Raw genomic sequence first — 21,335 nt, forward strand, 5'->3', positions numbered from 1 at the left:
CACACACACACACACACACACACACACACACACACACACACACACACACACACACACACACACACACCGGCACACTGTCTCTACACTAAACGACTCTGGCTTGACCTATGTAATCAGAGTTAACTGATGCTGGAAGAAGAAAAAAAAGCCTCCTCCATATTCAACAGACAAAAAAGAGATGCTGTGGATTCAACGAAGAGATGCTGCTTATAAAAACCACATGGCTTGGTCTGAGTGCGGTCCTCTCAACAATAGCAGGGTGGGTGGGAGACAGAGGGGAGATGTGAACTGTGTGGGGCTTTCTCCTAAAAGAGGAGCAGTGTTCACAACATTTCTCAAAGACTTCTGATATAGAGACTCGTACAAACAAAAATGCAAACATCCACATGAACCCTTGTCTATGTGAAACAAACATGCTCAGTCTGCTACAACACAAAAATAATCACACACTGTGACACAGCTCAGACACATGAAAGAGCCCCGCGGTCTTCCTGAAGGAATTAAGATTAAACCCCACTGGCTCTGAAACGAGCAGAGGGGGAGAAAGAACCACTGTGACCTTCAGAGGGAAAAAAGCCAGGAAACAAAAACCAACAGGCGGACTTGTCCACCCAAAGAGAGAGAGAGAGAGAGAGAGAGAGAGAGAGAGAGAGAGAGAGAGAGAGAGAGAGGGAGCGAGAGAGAGAGAGGGAGGGAGGGGAGGGTTAGGGACAGAGAGAAACAGAGGAAGAGGGAGAGAGAAGCAGAGAAGAAAAGGCACAAAACTTGTGATTTGACAAAGAGGGCAGGTACCAGAGGCAGGTGAGTAATTGTATTTGTTGTTTCCAAGTAGGGCTGCTTTAGATCGGACATAATTAATAAGATGAGTATGCAGGCAGAAGTGTGTTTGGTTTGAAACAGAGAGAGAGTTCAGTGTGTGTGTGTGTGTGTGTGTGTGTGTGTGTGGGTGTGGGTGTGTGTGTTTCTGGACCTAGGAGGAAATCCTGGCAAAGGCACAGCTGAAGCATGCTGGTGTGTTTCTATAGAAACGCTATGCCATACAAAGTGGTACTCTGTCCTGCAGGGAGCCACCGCACACTTCGACTCTATTTCTGATTTTCTCCTCTCCTATGCATTCACCTTGATTTCAGCTTTTTCCATCAGAGTGAAGACAGCTGCTGCAGGAAAGTTAGAGTTATAAAAGAGGGAAGAGGGTTACGAAATAACACTGTTGCTTACTTTGGCTGGTGGAGAGGACCCCTGATTTTTGTCTTATACTATTTAGGCAGCAAAGCGTAATTTAAAGCGTTTTGTTATTTTCTTCCTGGGCTGGCCAAAATAAAACTGAATAGAAATATTTTGGAAATGTGGGATGGAAAAAAATCCTCAGGCATGTTGAATATTTCTCCTTGTCTGTGTTGAATCATTGTGTTGTCAGATGGCTCAACTTTCATAAATCTTTCTTTGAGAAGGTGAAGAATGTAAAAGGGAAACAACCGCTAATCTCGGAGGATTTGGCTGATATTCAACACAAAGAAATAGGAATGACAGCAGCCAGGCAGGCAGAACGAACAGAAGTCTGAAGTTGGATTTTCTAAGTTTTTTTCCACTCTAAAATTATTTTAAATGATGTTAATTAACAGATGAAATCATGTTTTGTCAGTGCACCTTTTAACTCATTCACCACAAACCGACTGTCACACCTTTTATGTAAACATTGGCATAGCCACTGCAGGACTGCCACACCCACATGAGATGATTCTTTTGGCAACATTTTGATACAAATGCTCTGCATCTGCGACTGCCTGGGGTCACAACAGGAGGACATATTTTTCTGTTAACATCCGTCTGTAAGTTCAGATAAACTTTCCTGCCCTTAAAGAAGTTTTAGATACATTGAGGAGAGTAAGCAGTGTCAGAAGATCAGTCTTTGTTATTTGGACAGTTTTATATTTAAGTTTATAGCTTATCCAATATCTGAGTCAGATCTCTGGATTCAGCTGACGTGGCTCTTGTTTTTTTATTGGTCTCACTAAACAATGAGCGTTTTCAGATCAGGAATGACAGTTCTGCCAACAGAAGAAAAATAATCATTGGAAAAGGGTCTTTATCCAGAACTGTGTGGAAACAAAGAGCTTTGTCTTGCAGCCGCTGGAGAAAGATGATTATGTTGCTGGTTTTTTTATCTCCTGATGGTCATCTCAAGAGGAGATTAGCACTAGAGCACTTGTTTATGGGGCTAAATGTAATGCAAAACTCTAATTCTGTAATTCAAAATATACTATTGTTCTGTTACTAATAATGGTATTAATATATTGGTCTGAGATGTTGATGAGATGAGGCAAATTAAGAAATGTTCAATTATATGTTCATTTTGAGTGATGGTTAGTCTTAATGTTAGTTGAATTGGAAGTCATATATTGGATGCTGAATTGTACAGAAGAATTGAAACGCATTGTTGAACGTGGAAACAGAGAAAACATTCCTACCAATCGTTCCATTTAGCAGCTGCTCTGGAGCATTTGATCATGACACATGATAATCAGCAAATAGCGATTGGTAATTTATCAACAGTGTAATTCTGTCTGTGACAGCTGTTTGTACAAATGTAAATATGTGATCCTGCATTTCCATAACATTTGGATTAACATCATCTGCTGCACAGCTGTTATATAATAGAGGCTCAAGGACACAGAGGAGGATCCAAAAAAATTCACAAATCTTTGTAGGTTTTAAAGTAAAATTGAAAATATCCAATAATGATTTGTTGTTAGGGATTCATTCATTGAGGTTATCTGTAATTGTATCAATTTAGGATGAGCTCTTACCAGCTATGTAGTTGTCATACTGATCAGATTTGTTTATGGAGATTGACAAATTACTGAGTAAACCATCTCTGAGTTTGAGTCTTTATTTTGCAAGACTACTGATCCTGATGACAGCAGGGAAGGAGAGCTGGTTCTGGTTTTGAACGAGGGGCTGAGAGGCTCTGCTTGGCTGAGAGGGCTCTGACCCTCCTTTCTGCCCTGTGATTCATAATATGATGTCTATCTAATGGCCGGAGGCTTGCCGAACTAGAGCAAAATCATTTGAAACTGATGGGGCATTTGTTCCGAGACAATGTGTATGTAGACAGCTGTGTCCTGATTATTTACAGCAGGCCAATCCTGATTAAGAACAATGCACAGTGTAAAGAAACAAATGTGTATGAATTTTGAGGCATTTCAAACCAGAGGATTAAGAGCATATTGCCTGCTTCTAAGGATGAATTTATTTCCACTGAAGGTTACGTATTTGTGATTCGGAGTCAAACATCTCTAAGAGTGTCATTATCTCGTCCTGAGGATACATAGTAAACACAGAAGTATGATCATTTAACCAAGTCATTAAACACCTACAGACTGTGTGTCTTATATGTGTCTTGAATGATTCTGTCCAAATACACGAATACAGAATCGAAACAAATACATTAAGTCCTTTTTTCAAAACAAATACATGTCAGCTCTTAACCTATGCGTGTACATCAGCTTGCAACACTTTAGTAAAATGTACAAGATAAGCATTGCCTCCATCAGAGTCTCGTTGGGATTTAGCATAGTTTCCTTTGGACCTCTCTTGGGTCAAACAGCAGTGACCTACCAGACCTGAAGTTTTCTCTTCCGGAAAAGTGCTGACAATAGAGCCTTTATCCCAAAACCTTTTCCACTCCTCTCCCTCATAAGCACTAATTTCCTGTCCCAGTATTTGCCCCTCCTCCTCTTGCATTTAATCAGATTTAAAAATCACTGCCTACTTTCTTGTTTACTCTCTTTCACTTGTATTTTCAAGCCACAAATCCTCATCCACACATGTATTTAAACTGGAATTACATATCGTTGTGACTTTGACATTATGACAACCACCAATGATTCACATACTTTTTTACTCAGGAGGACACTAGATTGTAGAAGATTGTATGAAAACAACAAGAATATTCTCTTGTATACAAAGACACAGTAGTAAGGAATAATGAAATTTCCTCCTCGGTAAGAGTTTTTAAAAGGTGCAGTAATTCAGTCAGCAGACTGCTGATCATATTGATTCACAGTACAACAGGCTTACGCTCAGAGTCATGGCTAAGATCCAAAGGAAACCTGCTTTATGTAACCTGTTTTTGGTCTAGATACTTGGCCGGCTCACTACTGAAAAATATCTCAACTCAGGCTGAACAAAAATCAGTTGGACTTGGGAATGTGTTCCTTTCAACTTGCGGCTAAAAAATATTTTAGAATAGGATCTCTCAAAAGACAAACACAAAGACTTTCCTGACTACGTTTTTTAGTGTAATCAGAGATCTGCACTGAGCCTCTAAATCCCCGCTAATCAATGAAGCAGAGTTTGTGCCCTCAGAGGCAGCACTTTAACAGAGCTGGCACACAGAGCAATAAATACCAAAAGGAGCAATGAACATGATGTTAACTTTCTGTGTGGGTGGGATGAACTGACCGTATTGGCAAACCAACAAAACCAAAATTACAGCTTTTTTATGTTGGCGAGAGGTTGCTTTCTATCCCTCTCAACCCATGTCACAGTACATAAAGTTGAGTATACAAATCAACCATCTTTTTTTGTGTTCTTTCACAGGACGATGAAGGCCGGCGTGGGACTCTTCTCTGCATTGGCTCTGTTCCTCCTGATGGGGGCAGTGTTAACCCAGAAACCTCGGCCAAAGAAGCCCACCAGGCGCCCAACCACCAGGAGGCCTTCTGTCCCCCAGCCTGCTGAACCAGCGCAGCCAGAGCCCATGGAGCCTACTGATTTCCCCCCTGTCATCCTGGGCCCACCCTCCATGTACACCGACTGCCCCAGAGAATGCTCATGCACCCCGAGCTATCCTAATGCTCTCAACTGTGAGAACCGCAACATCCGCACGATCCCTGTCATCCCATCTAGAACCCACTATCTGTACCTGCAGAACAACTACATCTCAGAAGTGACAGCAGAATCGTTCATCAACGCCTCGGATATCCGCTGGATCAACCTGGCGAATAACCGCATTCATCGAATAGACAAAAATGTCAGAAGTTTCCTCGATTTAACAATTTATTAATTTCAAAACTACAAGAAACCATCTTAAAATGTGATCTGTATCTATCTCCATTAAAGGTGTTTCAGAAGGTCCCAGCACTGCTCTACCTCTATGCACAGCGTAACAACCTGAAAGAGGTCCCTGCTGGTCTCCCTGCAAGCCTCGAACAACTCCGGCTCGGTAGGAATCGTATTTCTAAGATCCCTGCAGGCTCTTTCAGCCGCATGGGAAACCTGACTCTGCTTGACCTGTACCACAACCAGGTAAAACAAACTTTAATAATAATTTTAATACCAGTTTACTGCACTCTGTTTAGGTGTGAGCAGGGTCAACAATGTGTTTGCATTTCTGAAGCAAACGTGAATGAGTTCTTCTCTTTCAGCTGAGTGACAGTGATATGGGAAAGACTACATTTAAGGACCTGAAGAGCCTCATGCAGCTTAATCTGGCTAACAACATCCTGAAAAAGATGCCAGCTGGCATACCTAATGGCCTCATACAGCTTTTCCTGGACAGGAACCGCATAGATGATGTGCCAAAGCAAGTATACAGTGCACACGATGTCACATGAACACACCTGCATACACATAATGGATTAATGAACACCGGTTGGATGTCTTACATTGTTTTTTCTCATTGCTGTTTAGGGATTACTTTGATGGCTTCACCCACCTGGCATTTGTGAGGCTGAACTACAACCAGCTGAGTGATAAAGGACTTCCCAAGACTGTGTTCAACATAACCACCCTGCTGGACCTGCAACTGTCCCACAACCAGCTCGCTTCTGTTCCTCTCTTCAACGGGCACCTGGAGCATCTGCACCTCGACCACAACAGCATCGAGAGTAAGTTTTTTTGCAGCAGCAATGTTGAAGATTTGTAAGAGGTAGCAGAAATGTGTTTTTGTTATACTGTCTATTTGATCATTCATGGCAACAACACTCATCTTTAGTAGACCTAAAGTGTACTTTCAGCCGCACTGATCAATCTTTTTATAGGGCTAACACTAACACTTAAACTTGTTGTAATTTAGCTCATTGTTTTAGTTTAAAGCTTTCACCCTAATATTTCATCATCATTTCAAGGGGCATCAGGTAGCTGTTTTTAGTCGGACAGGATAAATGGTACCCAATGTGGCACTAAACAGCTGACAAAGTCTTGCTGTTGATAACAGAATAGCAATTATCACCCAAAGAGCCACATTTTTTTTTTAATTTGGTGGAAAAAAACCAGCTCCTGAAATAATATTAAATATTTTTCATGTCTCCAAAAACCCAATCCAAAATGAATGCTAGTGCAATTGTTCGGCCTGCTCTGATGTGTCCCCATGATGTGTAAATAGCAGGATAGTCAATAGCAGCAATAGTTGTTGTTGCTACACATAATCTATTTTACTCCATGACTAAGATAAGCCAATGACAAGAAGACACTAATGATTTTGAACACTAACTGTGATGAGGCTGGATTGGCTTAATTTCAATATGACAGAGACTAAGACTAAAATCGCAAAGAACAATATTAGGAAAGATAACAATTTTGAAACTTTTCATCAACCTTTTTATTCTGAGTTTTTGTCAACTAAATGAATCATAAAAAATGACAAAATGTTATTAAAATTCAATCTAAAATGATCCGAAATTCAAACAGGTAAAGTAGGCAGCAATTTCAATAACATTGAGATGATGATATGTGGATATTCTGTTTACAGAATGCTCAAGTGGCCAATAGGCAGCTTGATTTTGGCTTTTCAAATGCATTTCTATTCAATTGCACTGACACATGAAGAAATAATGTTTTGCTTACCTGGCATTAATAAAAGTTTATCAGGGGATAATCCGTTTCTGTCAAAGTATTTGAGTTTTTCTGTCTCCCGGTGGCCCAAAAAAGATATATAATGCAGCTTTTACCTTATATTAATCTAATCCTAATGTATGTATTTATTCATCTCTGACCTTGCCTGGAGTTTAATCAGTATAAAGTCTGTTGAAACATGATGATGGTTGATCCTAATGTTTAAGGTAAGATGGACACCAAAACCAAGATCAAATGTTTAAACAAAATCTGTAATTCTGCTACTTTTAAATGTTGGCACTGGTTTAAGTTTATACTCCTATTTTACTAAGGAATCTTCTTTTTCAGGGCAGTCTCTATAGAGTATTTCCCTGTTCAGAGCAAAACTAAACAAGTTTTTTGCCACAAAGCTTTGCCTCAGGCTTGCAGCGTCAATAAAAGGTTTTCGACTTTTCCGAAGTAAATCTTAATGTGAGGCGTTTCCTCAATAAATGCCTTTAGGTAATTTCTCCCTTTTCTCTTGTCTGTAAGTCATTCATCCTTATTTGCTTTATTAGTGCTATAATACATGACATATTTGTTTTGCTTTAGTGATTTACCTTTTTTTATTTATGTATGTATTCTGTTGTTCCCTGGTTTTAAAGCCATTTGGACTTTTAAAAGTGTTGTATAAATTGGCACGATTAGAAAGTGAAATCCTTATATTTATTTAGCATTTTCATTGTTTTTGCTACAGGAAATATTTAGTGACTAGAAATTAATGATTGTGTTTTCCGGCAGGCATCAATGGCACACAGATCTGTCCATACAGTCTGGAGGCCGACCCAAACGATCACAGCCTGGTGCCACGACTAAGGTACGTCACAACTTGGCATTAAGCAAAAAAGAACATTTTACCAGTGGCACCCTTTGAAAGGAAGTATCTAGGAACCACATAATGATGTCAGGAAATAGGAGTTTTAAAAAGCGTTTGTCACTGTGGCATGTTAATCACCTGTTGTTTTGTGTCAGGTACCTGCGATTGGATGGAAATCACCTGAGCCCCCCCATCCCTCTGGATGTCATCATGTGCTTCAGACACCTCCACTCTATTGTCATTTAGGATAACGGTGCCTTAAGGCTTCCCATGAGTCACTGTGGGAAAAATGACGTAAAGGCAAAGCATGTGCAGAGGAAACCAGGTATAACCAACTGCGTTAATGAAAGTGGAAGAAATAAATGAAAAACTGTAAAGCTTTGATAGACACATTTTTTGTTTATAGAAATACAACGTAGAATGAGTAAAGCCTGAAAACGCAGGTACATTGACAGACATGCTACACAAATAGTTATGTTCACTAGCAGGCCAAAATAAAGCATCAAGGACAACACGCAGAACTGCAGTGAATGACAGAAGAAACAAAGATTTAAACATAACTACCATGTAGTTGAAACTGTCTCAAATGTGCCTGTGATTTTCAAGGTACTCCATGTAAAAATGTCTTTTTATTCCTTTTTTTAATTAGTCTCCTGTATATTATTCTTCTGTATAAATAAGCTTTGTACAAATAATGGAAAATAAAAGTTTTTTCTTTTATCAATTATTTGTGTCTGATTTTTAGGAATAAAGATCATCTTCCCATCCTGTATACTAGAGGGACATTAATATTACGTTTCCATATTTCGGTAAATAAATTCATTAAGGCTCAAACTTTATCAATAATGTATTAAGAATACATAATCAATACTAAAATGGCCCGTTCTGCTTGAGTACTTTCTCAAGTACCGTTCTTTAATTATATTGTGTTGCTAATAATAATGTATTTTTACTGGAGAATATTAAAGTAGTATGCAGGACTTTAACTTGCAACAGAATATTTATAAAAGTATTGCTACTTGAAATCTCTCCATCAGAAGAAACCAAGGCCACAGTATCTTTGGGAAGTTAGTTATGGTATACAAAGTGAGTCATTTTCAGAAAGGTATGCTTAAAAACAGTGGCTGTCAAACCTTGAATGAAGCAGGTTAATACAGAGACTGCATAATTATGGCATACATAATGTTCCTTTTATATTTTATAATTGTTCATGTGGCAACCCATGTGGTGCAGGACACCTGAATGATTAACAAATGACTCAATAAAATATATCAGAAAGTATATTATAACTTAGTTCAATTAAAACCTCTGACAATATAGAGAGAACATTATAATCTTAACAAAATGGTTCCCAACTTTCTGGTCATCATCCAAAAAGGGGTGTTAAAAATGTGCAGGATTACTGTTGCTGTTACTTTAGCCAGAGCTTAATTCAAACATGTTTCTTGTGCTTATTATAACAGCAATACATTTGGACTTTGAAGAACTGCTCTGACTCAGTCTGAATGAAATGTAACGTATACTGCGTATTGAGGTAGTAAAAGTGTATTAAAGGAACAGAAATGTTTTAGACCGCTACGTGATTTATTCAGCAGCTGTAAAGCAGAATAGTTTTAAAAAGCTTTGTGTCGACCTCTAGTGTTTAGAAAAAAGCACTAAGCATTCCTGAGCGGGGAAGAGCTGGTAGCTATTTATAACACACACATTGCTCTGACATACACCTGTTGTATATAAACTGGAATTTTTTCACTTCCCTTTGTTGTTATATTAATATATTTTCCATGAACACCGGATATTCTTGGTTTCAATAGGACTTCCCTGCACATGATTCTTTCCAGTGCATGCACATTGATCAGGAAGCAGGTAAGCAGGTCCGGTAAGTGTTTCAGATCAGGACTTGTCTGACAGGCCTGACAGTGCTCCTCGAGGAAAATGAGTAGAGGCAATGTCTGACAGTGCACCAAAGGAGGTTAAAGTTCCAGTAGCTGAAAATGTTTCTACATTTGAGAGCAGACATGGTGATCAGTCAGAGATCTATGACATCACAAACAATGTTTTGGTGCAAATCCCACCCATCTTGCACCCATAATTAAAAGATTAACAAAAGATCATTACCCAAATGATGTAGTATGTGATTTTTACACTGCAGAATAAATAAATGCTGCAGAGGAATGACGACACTCTGAAATTCCAAATGCCTCATTCAAGTATTGCATCACTGAGTTGTGTTTCTCTACAATGAGCACACATCAGGGAGGAGGAAATTGTTCCTTTACCCTTTCTTCCAAACAGGTATTGAGACATCAGTTCCTTTAATTGAAATATACTTCCTCCTCCTGTAAACCAATTTGTCTGCATGTACGCGTGCATGTTCACTACCTGCAAAAAATCCCCCTCACTCCACTATAAGAGGAGAGAGGATGGATTCACAGAGGCATCTCACTCCCAGGACTCTTCCTCTGAGAAACACACATACAGGTGAGTGTTAACACACAGGGTGCTGGTGATGGAGTGGGCGAAGGTACCTGGACACCATACGATGAAAGGAAGAGAGATTGTATGCTAATAACATGTAACTTTAAGGTGTATCTCACATCTCTTTTTTTTTACCTGGAAACTCAGCATGATAGCAATACAACACAGGAATGATCCATTATAAGTACTGGTTTAAAAAAATTTGAAACAGAATAATCAATGATCCCTAAAAGTAATTTATCTGGAGAGATTTTAATGAACAAAATGTCTCCGTTAGCTCTCCCTCCAAACCACCACAATGATGAAGATGCTGCTCAGCTGCTCTCTCTGCCTGCTGCTCCTGCTCAGCTGTCTGAGTGAACCTGTGGAGAGCCGAACCCTCAACCTGAACAGCTGCTCCGTCAGTGTTCACACAAACGAGCTGCGAAAACATTACACTGACATCCGATCTAATGCGGTGAGTTTAAGTCACACACACCCACTCTTAAAACCACTAGCTCAAAACTGAATAATAAAAATGAACAGAAGGATTTGATATATTGAGCTTTAAATGCAGAGAGGCTATCACTTCACCTCACCAAAACCATATCAGAAAATATGTTTGATGACACATTTAAGTGGAGAGAGATTGTCTCTTATTCATTGTGGTATTTGTATTACAGATAGAAGGAGACAGTGAGATCGGAGTAAGACTTCTGGACAAATCATTGATGAAACAAGTTCAGGTGGGTCTTTATACATGCAGTTTTAAATGCAATTGTATCTGCCCTAAGCCATGGACTGGTAAATGCATACAAATTATAATTATCAATAATAGATATCTGTTAGGGTATTTTATGCGTGCTTCTAATGTACTTCAAAGTTATTAACAGCTGCTGTGATCTGACCTTTATGTGTCTCTATCAGGACGGTCAGAAGTGCTGTTTGCTGCATCTCATCCTGCGTTTCTATGTTGAAAGAGTGTTCAGCAACTATGCCTCTTCTCAGCCCCAGCAGCAACGCCACACCAGCGCTTTGGCCAACTCCTTTGTCAGCATCAGGAGAGAGATACATAAATGTGTACGTTAGCTTTTCAACAACTTCAATGATGAAATATAATAAAGGGAATTAATTAAAAACAGCATGAATAATAATGATGCTTTGTTTTATGCAGCACTGCCAATGTGTGGAGGATACACAGAGGAAAATTGACTCTGTGCATGCGGAATTTATCAAGGTATGAAGTATACTGAAAATATTAAGACACTATAGATAGATATTTGAACAGTGCAGAGGTTAGACATAAAAGCTGTGATTAGGTCACAAATATTATATCTGGATTATTGTTTTGTCTTCAAAATATCAAGTATCGCAATTAATAAAGCTCACTACTGCAGTATCCACCTAAATATGCATTTTCCTTGAAGCATGTCATGGAGTACAGCAATAAGTGTGCGTGCAAAAATAAGAAAAGTTCATTTTGCTAAGATGGTGACTACAGATTAACTAATTAAAGGAGATAATGAAAAATATGATATGCCTAACTCAATCTGATGAAAGACCCAACAGATTACAAACAACATGTTTTCTATACAGTTATGCTTGTGACTAAATCCACTGTTCTCCCTCTCCTTTTTGTGTCTTTCCATTGAACAGCTGGAAATAAACCAGGCGGCGAATAAGGCCGTGGGAGAATTGGACACCGTGCTGGAGTGGCTGGAGGGACTTGTCCTGAAAATACGCGCATAATCAAACAGAAACTCAGCAACATCAACACTGATGTCCCATAGAGCGGCTGAGGAATCCCAAAGCTAACACCAGTGTGTGATGCTAAAAATTGTAACTCCTGACATTTCTTGTATGAACTCCTTTTGCCATTGATCATTTATTTATTTTGTACTTGAATTAACTTAATGAGTATTTAATCTACCGAAATGTGGACAGCTTTTTTATACAATATTTATATTTTACATGAATGTTACATGGACTTAAATGTATAAGAATGTAAATGTATATGTGTAATGTAATGTAACAGAGAGCTGTTAAGGTGTTGTATGTGTGTTTCTACTGTACTGTAAGGTTATTATGCATGATGTTTTTTTAAATGCACTACTTTTTCATTTAAACATTGGTTTTATTAAAACTTCAATAAAAATATATACTCTTATCTACTTAATTATGTTGTCTTTCAAGACAAGGACAAGATGTCAGATAGATAGATAGATAGATAGATAGATAGATAGATAGACAGACAGACAGACAGACAGACAGACAGACAGACAGACAGACAGACAGACAGACAGACAGACAGACAGACAGACAGACAGACAGACAGACAGACAGACAGACAGATAGATAGATAGATAGATAGACAGACAGACAGACAGACAGACAGACAGACAGACAGACAGACAGACAGACAGACAGACAGACAGACAGACAGACAGACAGACAGACAGACAGACAGACAGACAGACAGATAGATAGATAGAACATTAACAGCATTACAGTGGACTGCAGAGGGTGGTAGTGAGTCAACAAAAAAACAGCAACTTTTGTGAAGTTGATATAATATGTTTTAAGCAGTTATGGACATTTAAAGTCTATAACTCACAAACAGTTTTTATAGGAATAGTTTTACCTTAAGACCATAAGACCTTAAATGTAATATTGTTTTCAAGAAAACTGCACCATGAAAGAAGTGATAACTTGAGAGGTTAAAGTGTGTTTTCATTGTTGACTTTTTGTATGTGATAAATGTATTCACATTGTAAAATGACTTTAATTTGATAAGAGTTATACTGTTTTTAAATAATGTGATAGCGTGTTTTGTAGGGACTTTGAGCTGAACTAAGGATGATAAATATGTTGGCAATTGATTGTTGTGGTACACTCATCTGGGGACGGGATTTACAACCATCTATATTATAATCAACAGTTTGAAATGCCTCCAGTAGATCGACAAAGAGCGAATCACAAGTAATAACAGTCCTGCATTATTACCCTCTAGTGGTAAGAGTGAACATTGTTTTATCCTTTACAGGTGAGTTGAGGCAACGATGCTGCAGCATCAGCAGCAGATGCATGGTGATTCAACTCAATGATTATATCTCCTTTTTTAACCTCTTCATAGCCACCATCTTGCTTCACGTCCAAGCGTTGACAGGCACATTCGTGGATCAAAATCAATGAAACTGAGAATCATCACTTAAATTGCATTAGGAAACAGTGTTGATTTTTTACTTTCACTAATTCAGCACTCAGATGTTTGAACACCATGGGAAAATATGAGCTGTCACAATGAGCAGTGCTTACATAAGTGCGGTTAACACCCTCTCAGGTACAGATGTAAATAGCCATGTACGCATGTGCTTACGCATTTCCACCCTACTGTGCACAATTACAGTATGGAAAATTGGGTGTCATACTTATGGAAGCATCACACTGAAGCCGGTCCCTGGGTGAATGTGGAGCTTAGGTTGATTAAATCTGATTTACTGAGAATAGCCAGGTCAAACGGAACATTGTTGCTGTGGGAATTACAAAGTTTCATCTCCTAAGATTTGCTCAGCAGTTTCACAGATACTTCAGTTCAGGTACATCAATACAACCTACTAATGATGCATGCTCAGCTCTGTTGAAATAATAAGGTTTCAGAGGAAATCTGCTGTTACCTTTTAAATATACATTAAAAAACACATTTGCATGGTTTATTCAGAGGGTAAAGTAGTTGATGTGCCAACAGGGTGGAAACTGACAGTGCCTATTAAGGGGGATTCAATAAGGAAGTCAAAATGACTAAAGAATTCATAGGAAATCCATGAGGGGTCACTCACAAGAAACAGAGATGAAGTTCCAAGTTTCCTTCCCATTGCACACAATCCTGATACTTGGCATTGTGCCCACCCACATAGTAGCTTTTATACAACACCAATTTAGTAATGTGAATTTGAATTGGCTTGGAGGCAGTGACTTTTTTCTCACCTGGTACACATTTATCATAATTTTATTTTTGTTGTAGCCTTATTGTAACAACTGGAAAACACTTTAGCACACTGACTACTATTATTTATGTTTGCATTACAATCATTGCTTGACAAAAAACAAAACAGAAATGGACTACTGAAGGCTTCGAGGCCACACACACAGATGCACACATACAGTCGACCGGAGTGAAAGTGAAAGAGTAATGTGGTTAATCTATTTTGTAAAAGCATAGATTTCCTCTAAATGCACATATCCAGGCACAGCAAAATAAAAGAAACGTGAGAAAAAAAGTGACTGAAAATAAAACGATGGTGAATTGGGAGCGCCTGTATTGTGCAAAGCTCAGAGACTCAAAGTTAAGATGGGCATGGAGCTGGCTACCAAGTCAATGTAATCTGGCGTTCCACTGTGATTCATGTTCCAACAGGGGCTGCATTGACTGGATATGATATCTGCATGTTTCAGGTAATGTGCAACAGTAATTGCTGACTACAGATTCAGATCACTGGTAAGTGACAAAATCAGAAACTAAGTTAAGTACATAACGAGGCACGATCAGATCATCACCAGAGCAGACGATGTTTCTCTGACTGTTAGCGATCAGCAGAGTGAAATATGTAAGATAAGGCTAGAATGATTCAGCTTCTGCCCCACTCTGAGAAAGAAGGTTTGATCAGAATAAGAGGGCAACAAATATCGCTGACTCTTACATCTGGTTTGAGTGTACACTGAACATTAACTGGCTGACATGAAGCCTCCTATAGATCAATACATTAAGTAAAGAATTACCTAAAATTGTATCATTAATTTCAATGTATTTGCCTCATTAAAACATAGCATACACTGAAATAAAAATAAAAACACACACACACCTACTTAAATCTCATAATCTATTATTTGCAAATCTGTTGCATCATTCAGTAAAAAACCTTCATTCATTTGTCAGTTTATTATTTAACGACTCCCATTAGGATTAATGATTGGTAATACTTTGAACCACCAATAAACACGTAATACATGCACTTTCATGACCCACTAATTCTGTTTGAGTGTGATGTCAGTTTTATCAACAGTTTTTCTGGCCAAACTATAAACCACAACAAGTCATGAAATCACACACACACACACACACACACACACACACACACACACACACACACACACACACACACACACACACACACACACACACACACACACACACACACACACACACACACACACACACACACACACACACATACAGTCAGTGCCACACAGAGTCAAGAGGGGTTTCCCATACAGGTTCCTGCTGACTCATGAGAATTTCACAAATTAACTTTTATATGTATTAATATTATTAATATTAATATTAATATTATTATTATTATTATTATTATTATTATTATTATTATTATTATTATTATTATTATTATATATTTAAATATATAAGGTATACTTGCTGTTTGGAGGAGGTAATGCATTTTTAGGTGGATAGCACGACATTAAATTGCAAGTTAAAATGTTCAAATTTAAAGAATATCTTGTCATTTAAATAAATCTAGCATAACTCAAGCTAGCATTTTTCTGTTGTGCCTCTGTAATTTCTATTTGTAAGTACAATAACTACATTTGCTGCATATTGTCGCACTATGTTTTTTCCGATGTTACTTGGATTGAGCAATTCATTGAATTATCTGAATAATGATCTTCTGACCTTGTTCTTCTTTAAATCCAAAACCTTCACAGTCTCTGTTTGTTTTCAGTTTGAATACCTTTTTGTCACAAAAGTCTTACCCTTTTTATTTTGTTTGTATTCACTTTTGCTTTGATGCTGCGCTCCATTCAAAAGTTATTTTGTCTTAATGAGACTTTATCTGGCTGAATTAAGTATAAAATATACATTTTTCAAATAAATTCATTATTCATTTCTGTTAAAATACCTTATTATTGAGTGCCATTGAGTGTATTTTTAAGGTCAAAGTGTAGCTTTTTGTCTTTAATCATCAAATGAATTGTTTTTAATCGTGACTTCGTTATCAGACCTCTATTTTTTTATAACTAAATCTCTACATCTAGTATGATATGTCAGTAAATTCCAAGCAATGGAAGAAATGTGTGCACCTGAAATGATCATGGATGTTCTAAAGATAACCTTCAATACGGTTTTATAGCTATTCTCGATATCGCAAATCCAGCAGCCGCACCAAGAAACATGATTTGGGCAAAGATGGCAGAGGAGTGAAGTTGTAACATCGGAATTATAAGAGGATGAAGAGGAATTCTGGTTTTATGATTAAAGTCATTTTCATTGTTGTTTATTCAGATGGCATTTTATTTAGGGCTATTGCAAGACCGGCTGGTATTTATATCCATCTGTTAACCTTTAACATTTGAAATGATTGTTTTCAGGGACTTAAATGCTTCTAATGGTTTGAGTCTTTTGTTTTTAACTAAAAGAAGTGAATGATCAGATGTGATGAAGTACAGTGTGTTTTTATCTGTCAATGACCTTTAACTGCAAGAAATCACTCTTAGGGCAATGATTTTGTCTCATTACTTTTTCAAAATACCGATGTTGCAAAACAGATTCATGGATTCAGATAAATTGTAAAGTGGACAGACAGCGAGACCTTAGTTATGGATAAATGGGTATTCCGTACAACAGAAAAAGTACTGTAGGGGAAACACCTCTAAGGACTTCTCTATTTAATTTTTACAATATAGTGGTATATGCATATATGCAAACCTCACCTGATGGAAATAATTACATGACTTCATTCACATACTTACAGCAAAAAACTAAAATGAGTGATGTCACATGACCTGACTCATGCAAATATTATAAGGCTCCTCTGACGAACAGAGGGAATCCACCGCGTCATCAACTCAAACCACAATCTAATATCGATTTCCATCTGGGTGGAGATATGTGAATACAATAAATGATATGATGATCTGAAGCCATTATGACCAGATTTGTTTGCACCTTAGTATCTATAATGATATGTGTGTGTGTGCATGTGTGTGTGTGTGTGTGTTTGTGTGCGTGTGTGTGTGTGTGTGTGTGTGTGTGTGTGTGTGTGTGTGTGTGTGTGTGTGTGTGTGTGTGTGTGCGTGTGTGTGTGTGTGTGTGTGTGTGTGTGTGTGTGTGTGTGTGTGTGTGTGTGTGTGTGTGTGTGTGTGTGTGTATATACTGTAAATATATATATATATATATAAACTGTTGATGAAAGTAATTAAAGTAAAATGGAATAAATATAGAAGGAATAATAATAAAATAATAATAATAATAATAATAATAATAATTATTATTATTATTATTATTATTATTATTATTATTATTATTATTATAATAAAAGTATGTAAATTAAAATAAAAAAAGAATAGCTACAAAATATAAAATGAATAAGGAAAGCCAAGTTATGTCATATCACAATTCTCAAAATATTTGTCAGATTGTTTTCCTTGTATCAGCTTATCTCATGGGAGGAGTTGCCCATGTATGAGGAAGATTCTCAAGAAAAATTTCCCTGCATGCATGATGTTTAACTAGTTCTCTTCCAGTCAGTCTCCTCCCCTCCTAAGTCCTATTTTTTTGGCTATAAATTCAAACAAGAGATGAGCCCAAATGTGCACCTTTCCTTTCAGAGAGCTCTTCAAAAGAAGATTTTGCCTCACAGAAGTCAGGAAACTTGATCCAGCAGAATCTTCACTCCATCAACTCTGCCTCCAGAAGATCCAGCAGCCTGTACCTCATCATGGCTCCTCAGTCTCTCCTGCTGTCCCTCCTGCTTCTCTGGTCTCTCTTCAGCACTATATGCTGCAGTCCCATGTGTAACAACCAGTGCTGTCGTTTCGTGGAGGAATTTCCTGTCCGGCTAAAGAAGCTCAGAGAGGACTACTCCCAGATCAGAGACTTCTATGTGAGTAGGAGTTCAACATACAATCTGACATAAGATAGAGCAGCATGTGGTGTTGACGGTGTGCGGGTGATGCTGCACTCTCTCTCCTCTGTCACTGAGCTCCAGCTTGTTCTGTTTACAGGAAGCAAACGATGACTTGGACACAGCGCTGCTAGACCAGAGCGTCGAGGACTCTTTTAAAGTAAGTTTCAGCATAAACTCTGCACGAAGCTCATTTACTATGGTCAAAGGGCGCTGATTCTAAAGGGAAGGCTATCATTAAATAAACACAGACTCAAATTTTAAGGCAAGACACGCGTCGTGCACGCCAGTAAAGAGTTAAGCGGCACAATGCAACAGTCTGAGGTGCACGCTGTCGCCGGAGTCTTGTAAACTACTCTTCATTTTGCATTTTGAATACATATCTGAGGCGTCGTAACATTTTCGTCTTGTTTTTTCTTTTGGTCTCATAGCCATCTGTACATGCATGTGATATCCCTGCAGCTTGCTGATAGCTTAGATTGTTATGAACAAAATAACATGTATCTTACTTGATTGTGGAGCACAGGGTTCATGTTTTAAAAGAATATTTACAACAACAAAAAAAGCCCAGGCGGGGCAAATAATTGAAAAAAGGGGTTTGACCTCAGAGAGTTAACCAGGCAATGGACTTTGTCTCCCTCCTATAGAGCCCATTTGCCTGCCACACCATGAACAGCATCCTTGACTTTTACCTGAGCAAGGTGCTGCCGACAGCCATGGCCGGAGTGACCGAGGACACCAAGGACTTAAAGCCTCCCATTGAGTCAATTCAGCTCATCTTCGACCAGCTAAAGAGTGATGTCATCAAATGTGTGAGTATTTGACACGCGTTTTATTCCTGCTACAGGACAATTAAGATGTAAATGTCCACCAAGTGCGGGCTAGGGATGCCATTGATGTCGTTACAGTATTCAGTGCGCAATGCCGAGCAAAATGTCTGAAAAGCTTAGTAAGAAACATTTGTAAATTTCAGTATGAAGACCTAACATTATAACTCTAACCTTAAGGGTTTTAATACTGTGTATTTCAAGTATTGCACTGTGGTTACTCAAGAGTAACATATGGACACGTGGGCCATTACGGCCATTGTTGCTTGGTTGTTTCCATTACAGAAACAACCAAGCTGTAATTTATTCAGGAATGCATGTAATTAGCTGTCACTCAGTTAATTAAAAATGTAGTCCATGTCTACAGCCAAACAATCCAAACCACCTTCCTTGTTTGGACTAAATCCAAAAAGCTCCAGAAATATTCCCAGTGTTTTTTGACATGAGGCAGATGGCTGACCATGAAAAAAGAGGAAGAATGGTGAATGACAGATCATAATATTGTATTAGTCACTCAGTAATTACTCATCACATTCTTGAAAAAGGGAAGAAAACTGAAGGGATCATGCTCCTGACGAAAGTTTCTTTCTGTGCGTTTGTTCCTGGGTAGGGATGTATTAGGGAAACAAGCTTCTAATTAAAGTCGATTCTTTTTCCTTTTTCAGAGAAATTACTTTTCCTGCAAGAAACAGTTTGACATCGAAAACCTAAACTCTACTTACACTCAGGTGAGTGTTAACATATCAGGTTGAATTGTGAAATGATATATTGCTTTATAAAAAAAATGATGCCTGTTTGTTAGCCTTTCATTTTAACCAACAGAGCCATGTGTTTGTTTCGCAGATGAATAGTAAAGGTCCTTATAAAGCCATGGGGGAGCTGGATCTGCTGTTCAACTACATTGAAACCTATCTGGCTTCTAAACGGCACAGAAACAGACAAGCCACCGTTTAAAGAACTGCTGACCCATATCTTGCTGTAAACTTGACAGCCATTGACCCCTGCCTTTTTTTAATTCAATGTAATACATTATTTACAGAGACGCTGGTTTTCTTGTTGGCTGCTAAACTTCTGCGTTTGTCTTGAGGAGAAGTTTCCGTTTTATGACCATATTGAGTCTCACATTATATCAAGTTAAGAACAATACTGTCTCTTTTGAAATTGTGATATTTATTTTTATATATAAAATGTATTTTTGTATTTATTTTAGATTGTTTCGCATTGCAGTAGAATAAATGACTTGTTGACAATGTATGACTCTTTTGCTTCTTTCTTTTACAAGCTGCTAATGTGCCATTTATGAGGACTGGGTAAATAGTAGAGCACTGAAAACATCACATCCTGCTGTTTTGCCGTCTATATGTGAGGAACCACTAAAATTTAGACTAAACAGGCTGATGCACTAACCTCAAACGTGACCCATATACGTCACTTACCAGCAGCAGCCCTGCTGTGTCTTTACTTACCGTAACTGTAACTAGCCGGCCTTACTCTCATGCCTCACCTTCATGGTATATGCACATTTGCACACTCACACACACAAGCATGCAAAAAGCAATCTCACTCAGACACATTGTCTAAAACAGAAGTAACACAGGGTGAAAAAAAGCAGCCCTGCATTAAAAGTGTTTAGCTTTTATATATGTCAGCTTCTTCACTGTGAGAGCCAGAGGTGGTATTTTTAGGGTTTCATCCGCTGTACCACAAAACATTTAGTCTGAGTGATAACATCTTTTCTATGAGCAATAAATAAGACCAGCCTTAATAACATTTAACTGTATGTAAGGGATACTCAAATTTCACAAGATCTCGACTTGACTCAGGCCTCTGCACTGAAACTAATCGAAGACATTTCATCAGCCAGTGACTTATTCAACGTGGGATGATCTGCATAGTATCATTCTATCAATGACAATACTTCATGCAAAGTTATCATTCATAACAACTGTCCGATAGGGCATGACCAGTGTTATTATGAGTTTCTTTAGGCTGTTAATGTGCTGGTTAAGATCAGGTTGACCGGATGTGTTTTAACAGAGAGCAACGGTTTCAAGGCAAGGTGAGAAACAATGAGAAGGTTTTTTAAAAATATATATTTCTATTCAATTTTTACAAAACAGAACAAACATCAAACAGTCACTCATCCCTCCCTCCCCGCACCCAGGTACACATCTGCATCAAATATATAAACAAGTAAATAAGTTTACAAAAATGAAAGGGATATGTAAAAAATAAGATATATACATGTACACACACACACACGTACACACACACACAACAACAATTGTAACATGTATGTATATGTCATATAATAAAGAAAATAAGTAGGTATCAATTCCCTGAGTACAACAAAAGGGTTTTTGATACAAAAAGCTGAATCACTGTTTGGAATGTGCACGAATAACAGACAAAATTGTTACTTTTATTAATTAAAATATGAATCTACAA

At 38.0% G+C, this 21,335-nt stretch overlaps 3 protein-coding genes across 4 annotated transcripts; all 3 read left to right on the forward strand.

Annotated features, from left to right (window-relative positions):
• Window positions 1-717: 717 nt before the first annotated feature.
• prelp (proline/arginine-rich end leucine-rich repeat protein) lies at window positions 718-8,413 on the forward strand. 2 transcript variants are annotated; one of them, XM_063909887.1, is made up of 7 exons: window positions 718-801; window positions 4,603-5,035; window positions 5,125-5,310; window positions 5,430-5,587; window positions 5,695-5,891; window positions 7,618-7,693; window positions 7,849-8,413. In XM_063909887.1, the coding sequence occupies exons 2-7, from the start codon at window positions 4,607-4,609 to the stop codon at window positions 7,937-7,939; spliced, it is 1,137 nt and encodes a 378-aa protein (XP_063765957.1). In that variant the 5' UTR covers window positions 718-801; window positions 4,603-4,606; the 3' UTR covers window positions 7,940-8,413. The 2 variants fall into 2 exon arrangements, with proteins under 2 accessions (XP_063765957.1, XP_063765958.1); XM_063909888.1 differs by lacking the exon at window positions 718-801 and adding an exon at window positions 1,757-1,829.
• Window positions 8,414-10,091: 1,678 nt separating this feature from the next.
• On the forward strand, window positions 10,092-12,314 carry il19l (interleukin 19 like). Its single transcript, XM_063911784.1, has 6 exons — window positions 10,092-10,171; window positions 10,446-10,625; window positions 10,831-10,893; window positions 11,075-11,227; window positions 11,322-11,384; window positions 11,804-12,314. Exons 2-6 carry the CDS (start codon window positions 10,467-10,469, stop codon window positions 11,894-11,896), a joined length of 531 nt encoding a protein of 176 aa, XP_063767854.1. The 5' UTR covers window positions 10,092-10,171; window positions 10,446-10,466; the 3' UTR covers window positions 11,897-12,314.
• Window positions 12,315-17,699: 5,385 nt separating this feature from the next.
• il10 (interleukin 10) lies at window positions 17,700-20,139 on the forward strand. Its single transcript, XM_063909768.1, is given in 6 exon segments — window positions 17,700-18,039; window positions 18,161-18,220; window positions 18,708-18,872; window positions 19,553-19,615; window positions 19,731-19,796; window positions 19,798-20,139. Coding segments are annotated over 6 exon segments (591 nt in total). The 5' UTR covers window positions 17,700-17,874; the 3' UTR covers window positions 19,870-20,139.
• Window positions 20,140-21,335: the final 1,196 nt, after the last annotated feature.

This window comes from Eleginops maclovinus, chromosome 20, assembly GCF_036324505.1.
Source record: "Eleginops maclovinus isolate JMC-PN-2008 ecotype Puerto Natales chromosome 20, JC_Emac_rtc_rv5, whole genome shotgun sequence".
NCBI lineage: Eukaryota > Metazoa > Chordata > Actinopteri > Perciformes > Eleginopidae > Eleginops > Eleginops maclovinus.

Excerpts from the sequence above, each read along its gene's own strand:
- prelp (XM_063909887.1), top strand. The coding sequence starts at position 4,607 with ATGAAGGCCGGCGTGGGACTCTTCTCTGCATTGGCTCTGTTCCTCCTG. Across the intron at positions 5,311-5,429 it reads TTGACCTGTACCACAACCAG|CTGAGTGACAGTGATATGGG; the intron begins GTAAAACAAACT and ends CTTCTCTTTCAG. Across the intron at positions 7,694-7,848 it reads AGCCTGGTGCCACGACTAAG|GTACCTGCGATTGGATGGAA; the intron begins GTACGTCACAAC and ends GTTTTGTGTCAG.
- il19l (XM_063911784.1), top strand. The coding sequence starts at position 10,467 with ATGATGAAGATGCTGCTCAGCTGCTCTCTCTGCCTGCTGCTCCTGCTC. Across the intron at positions 11,228-11,321 it reads GGAGAGAGATACATAAATGT|CACTGCCAATGTGTGGAGGA; the intron begins GTACGTTAGCTT and ends TGTTTTATGCAG. Across the intron at positions 11,385-11,803 it reads TGCATGCGGAATTTATCAAG|CTGGAAATAAACCAGGCGGC; the intron begins GTATGAAGTATA and ends TCCATTGAACAG.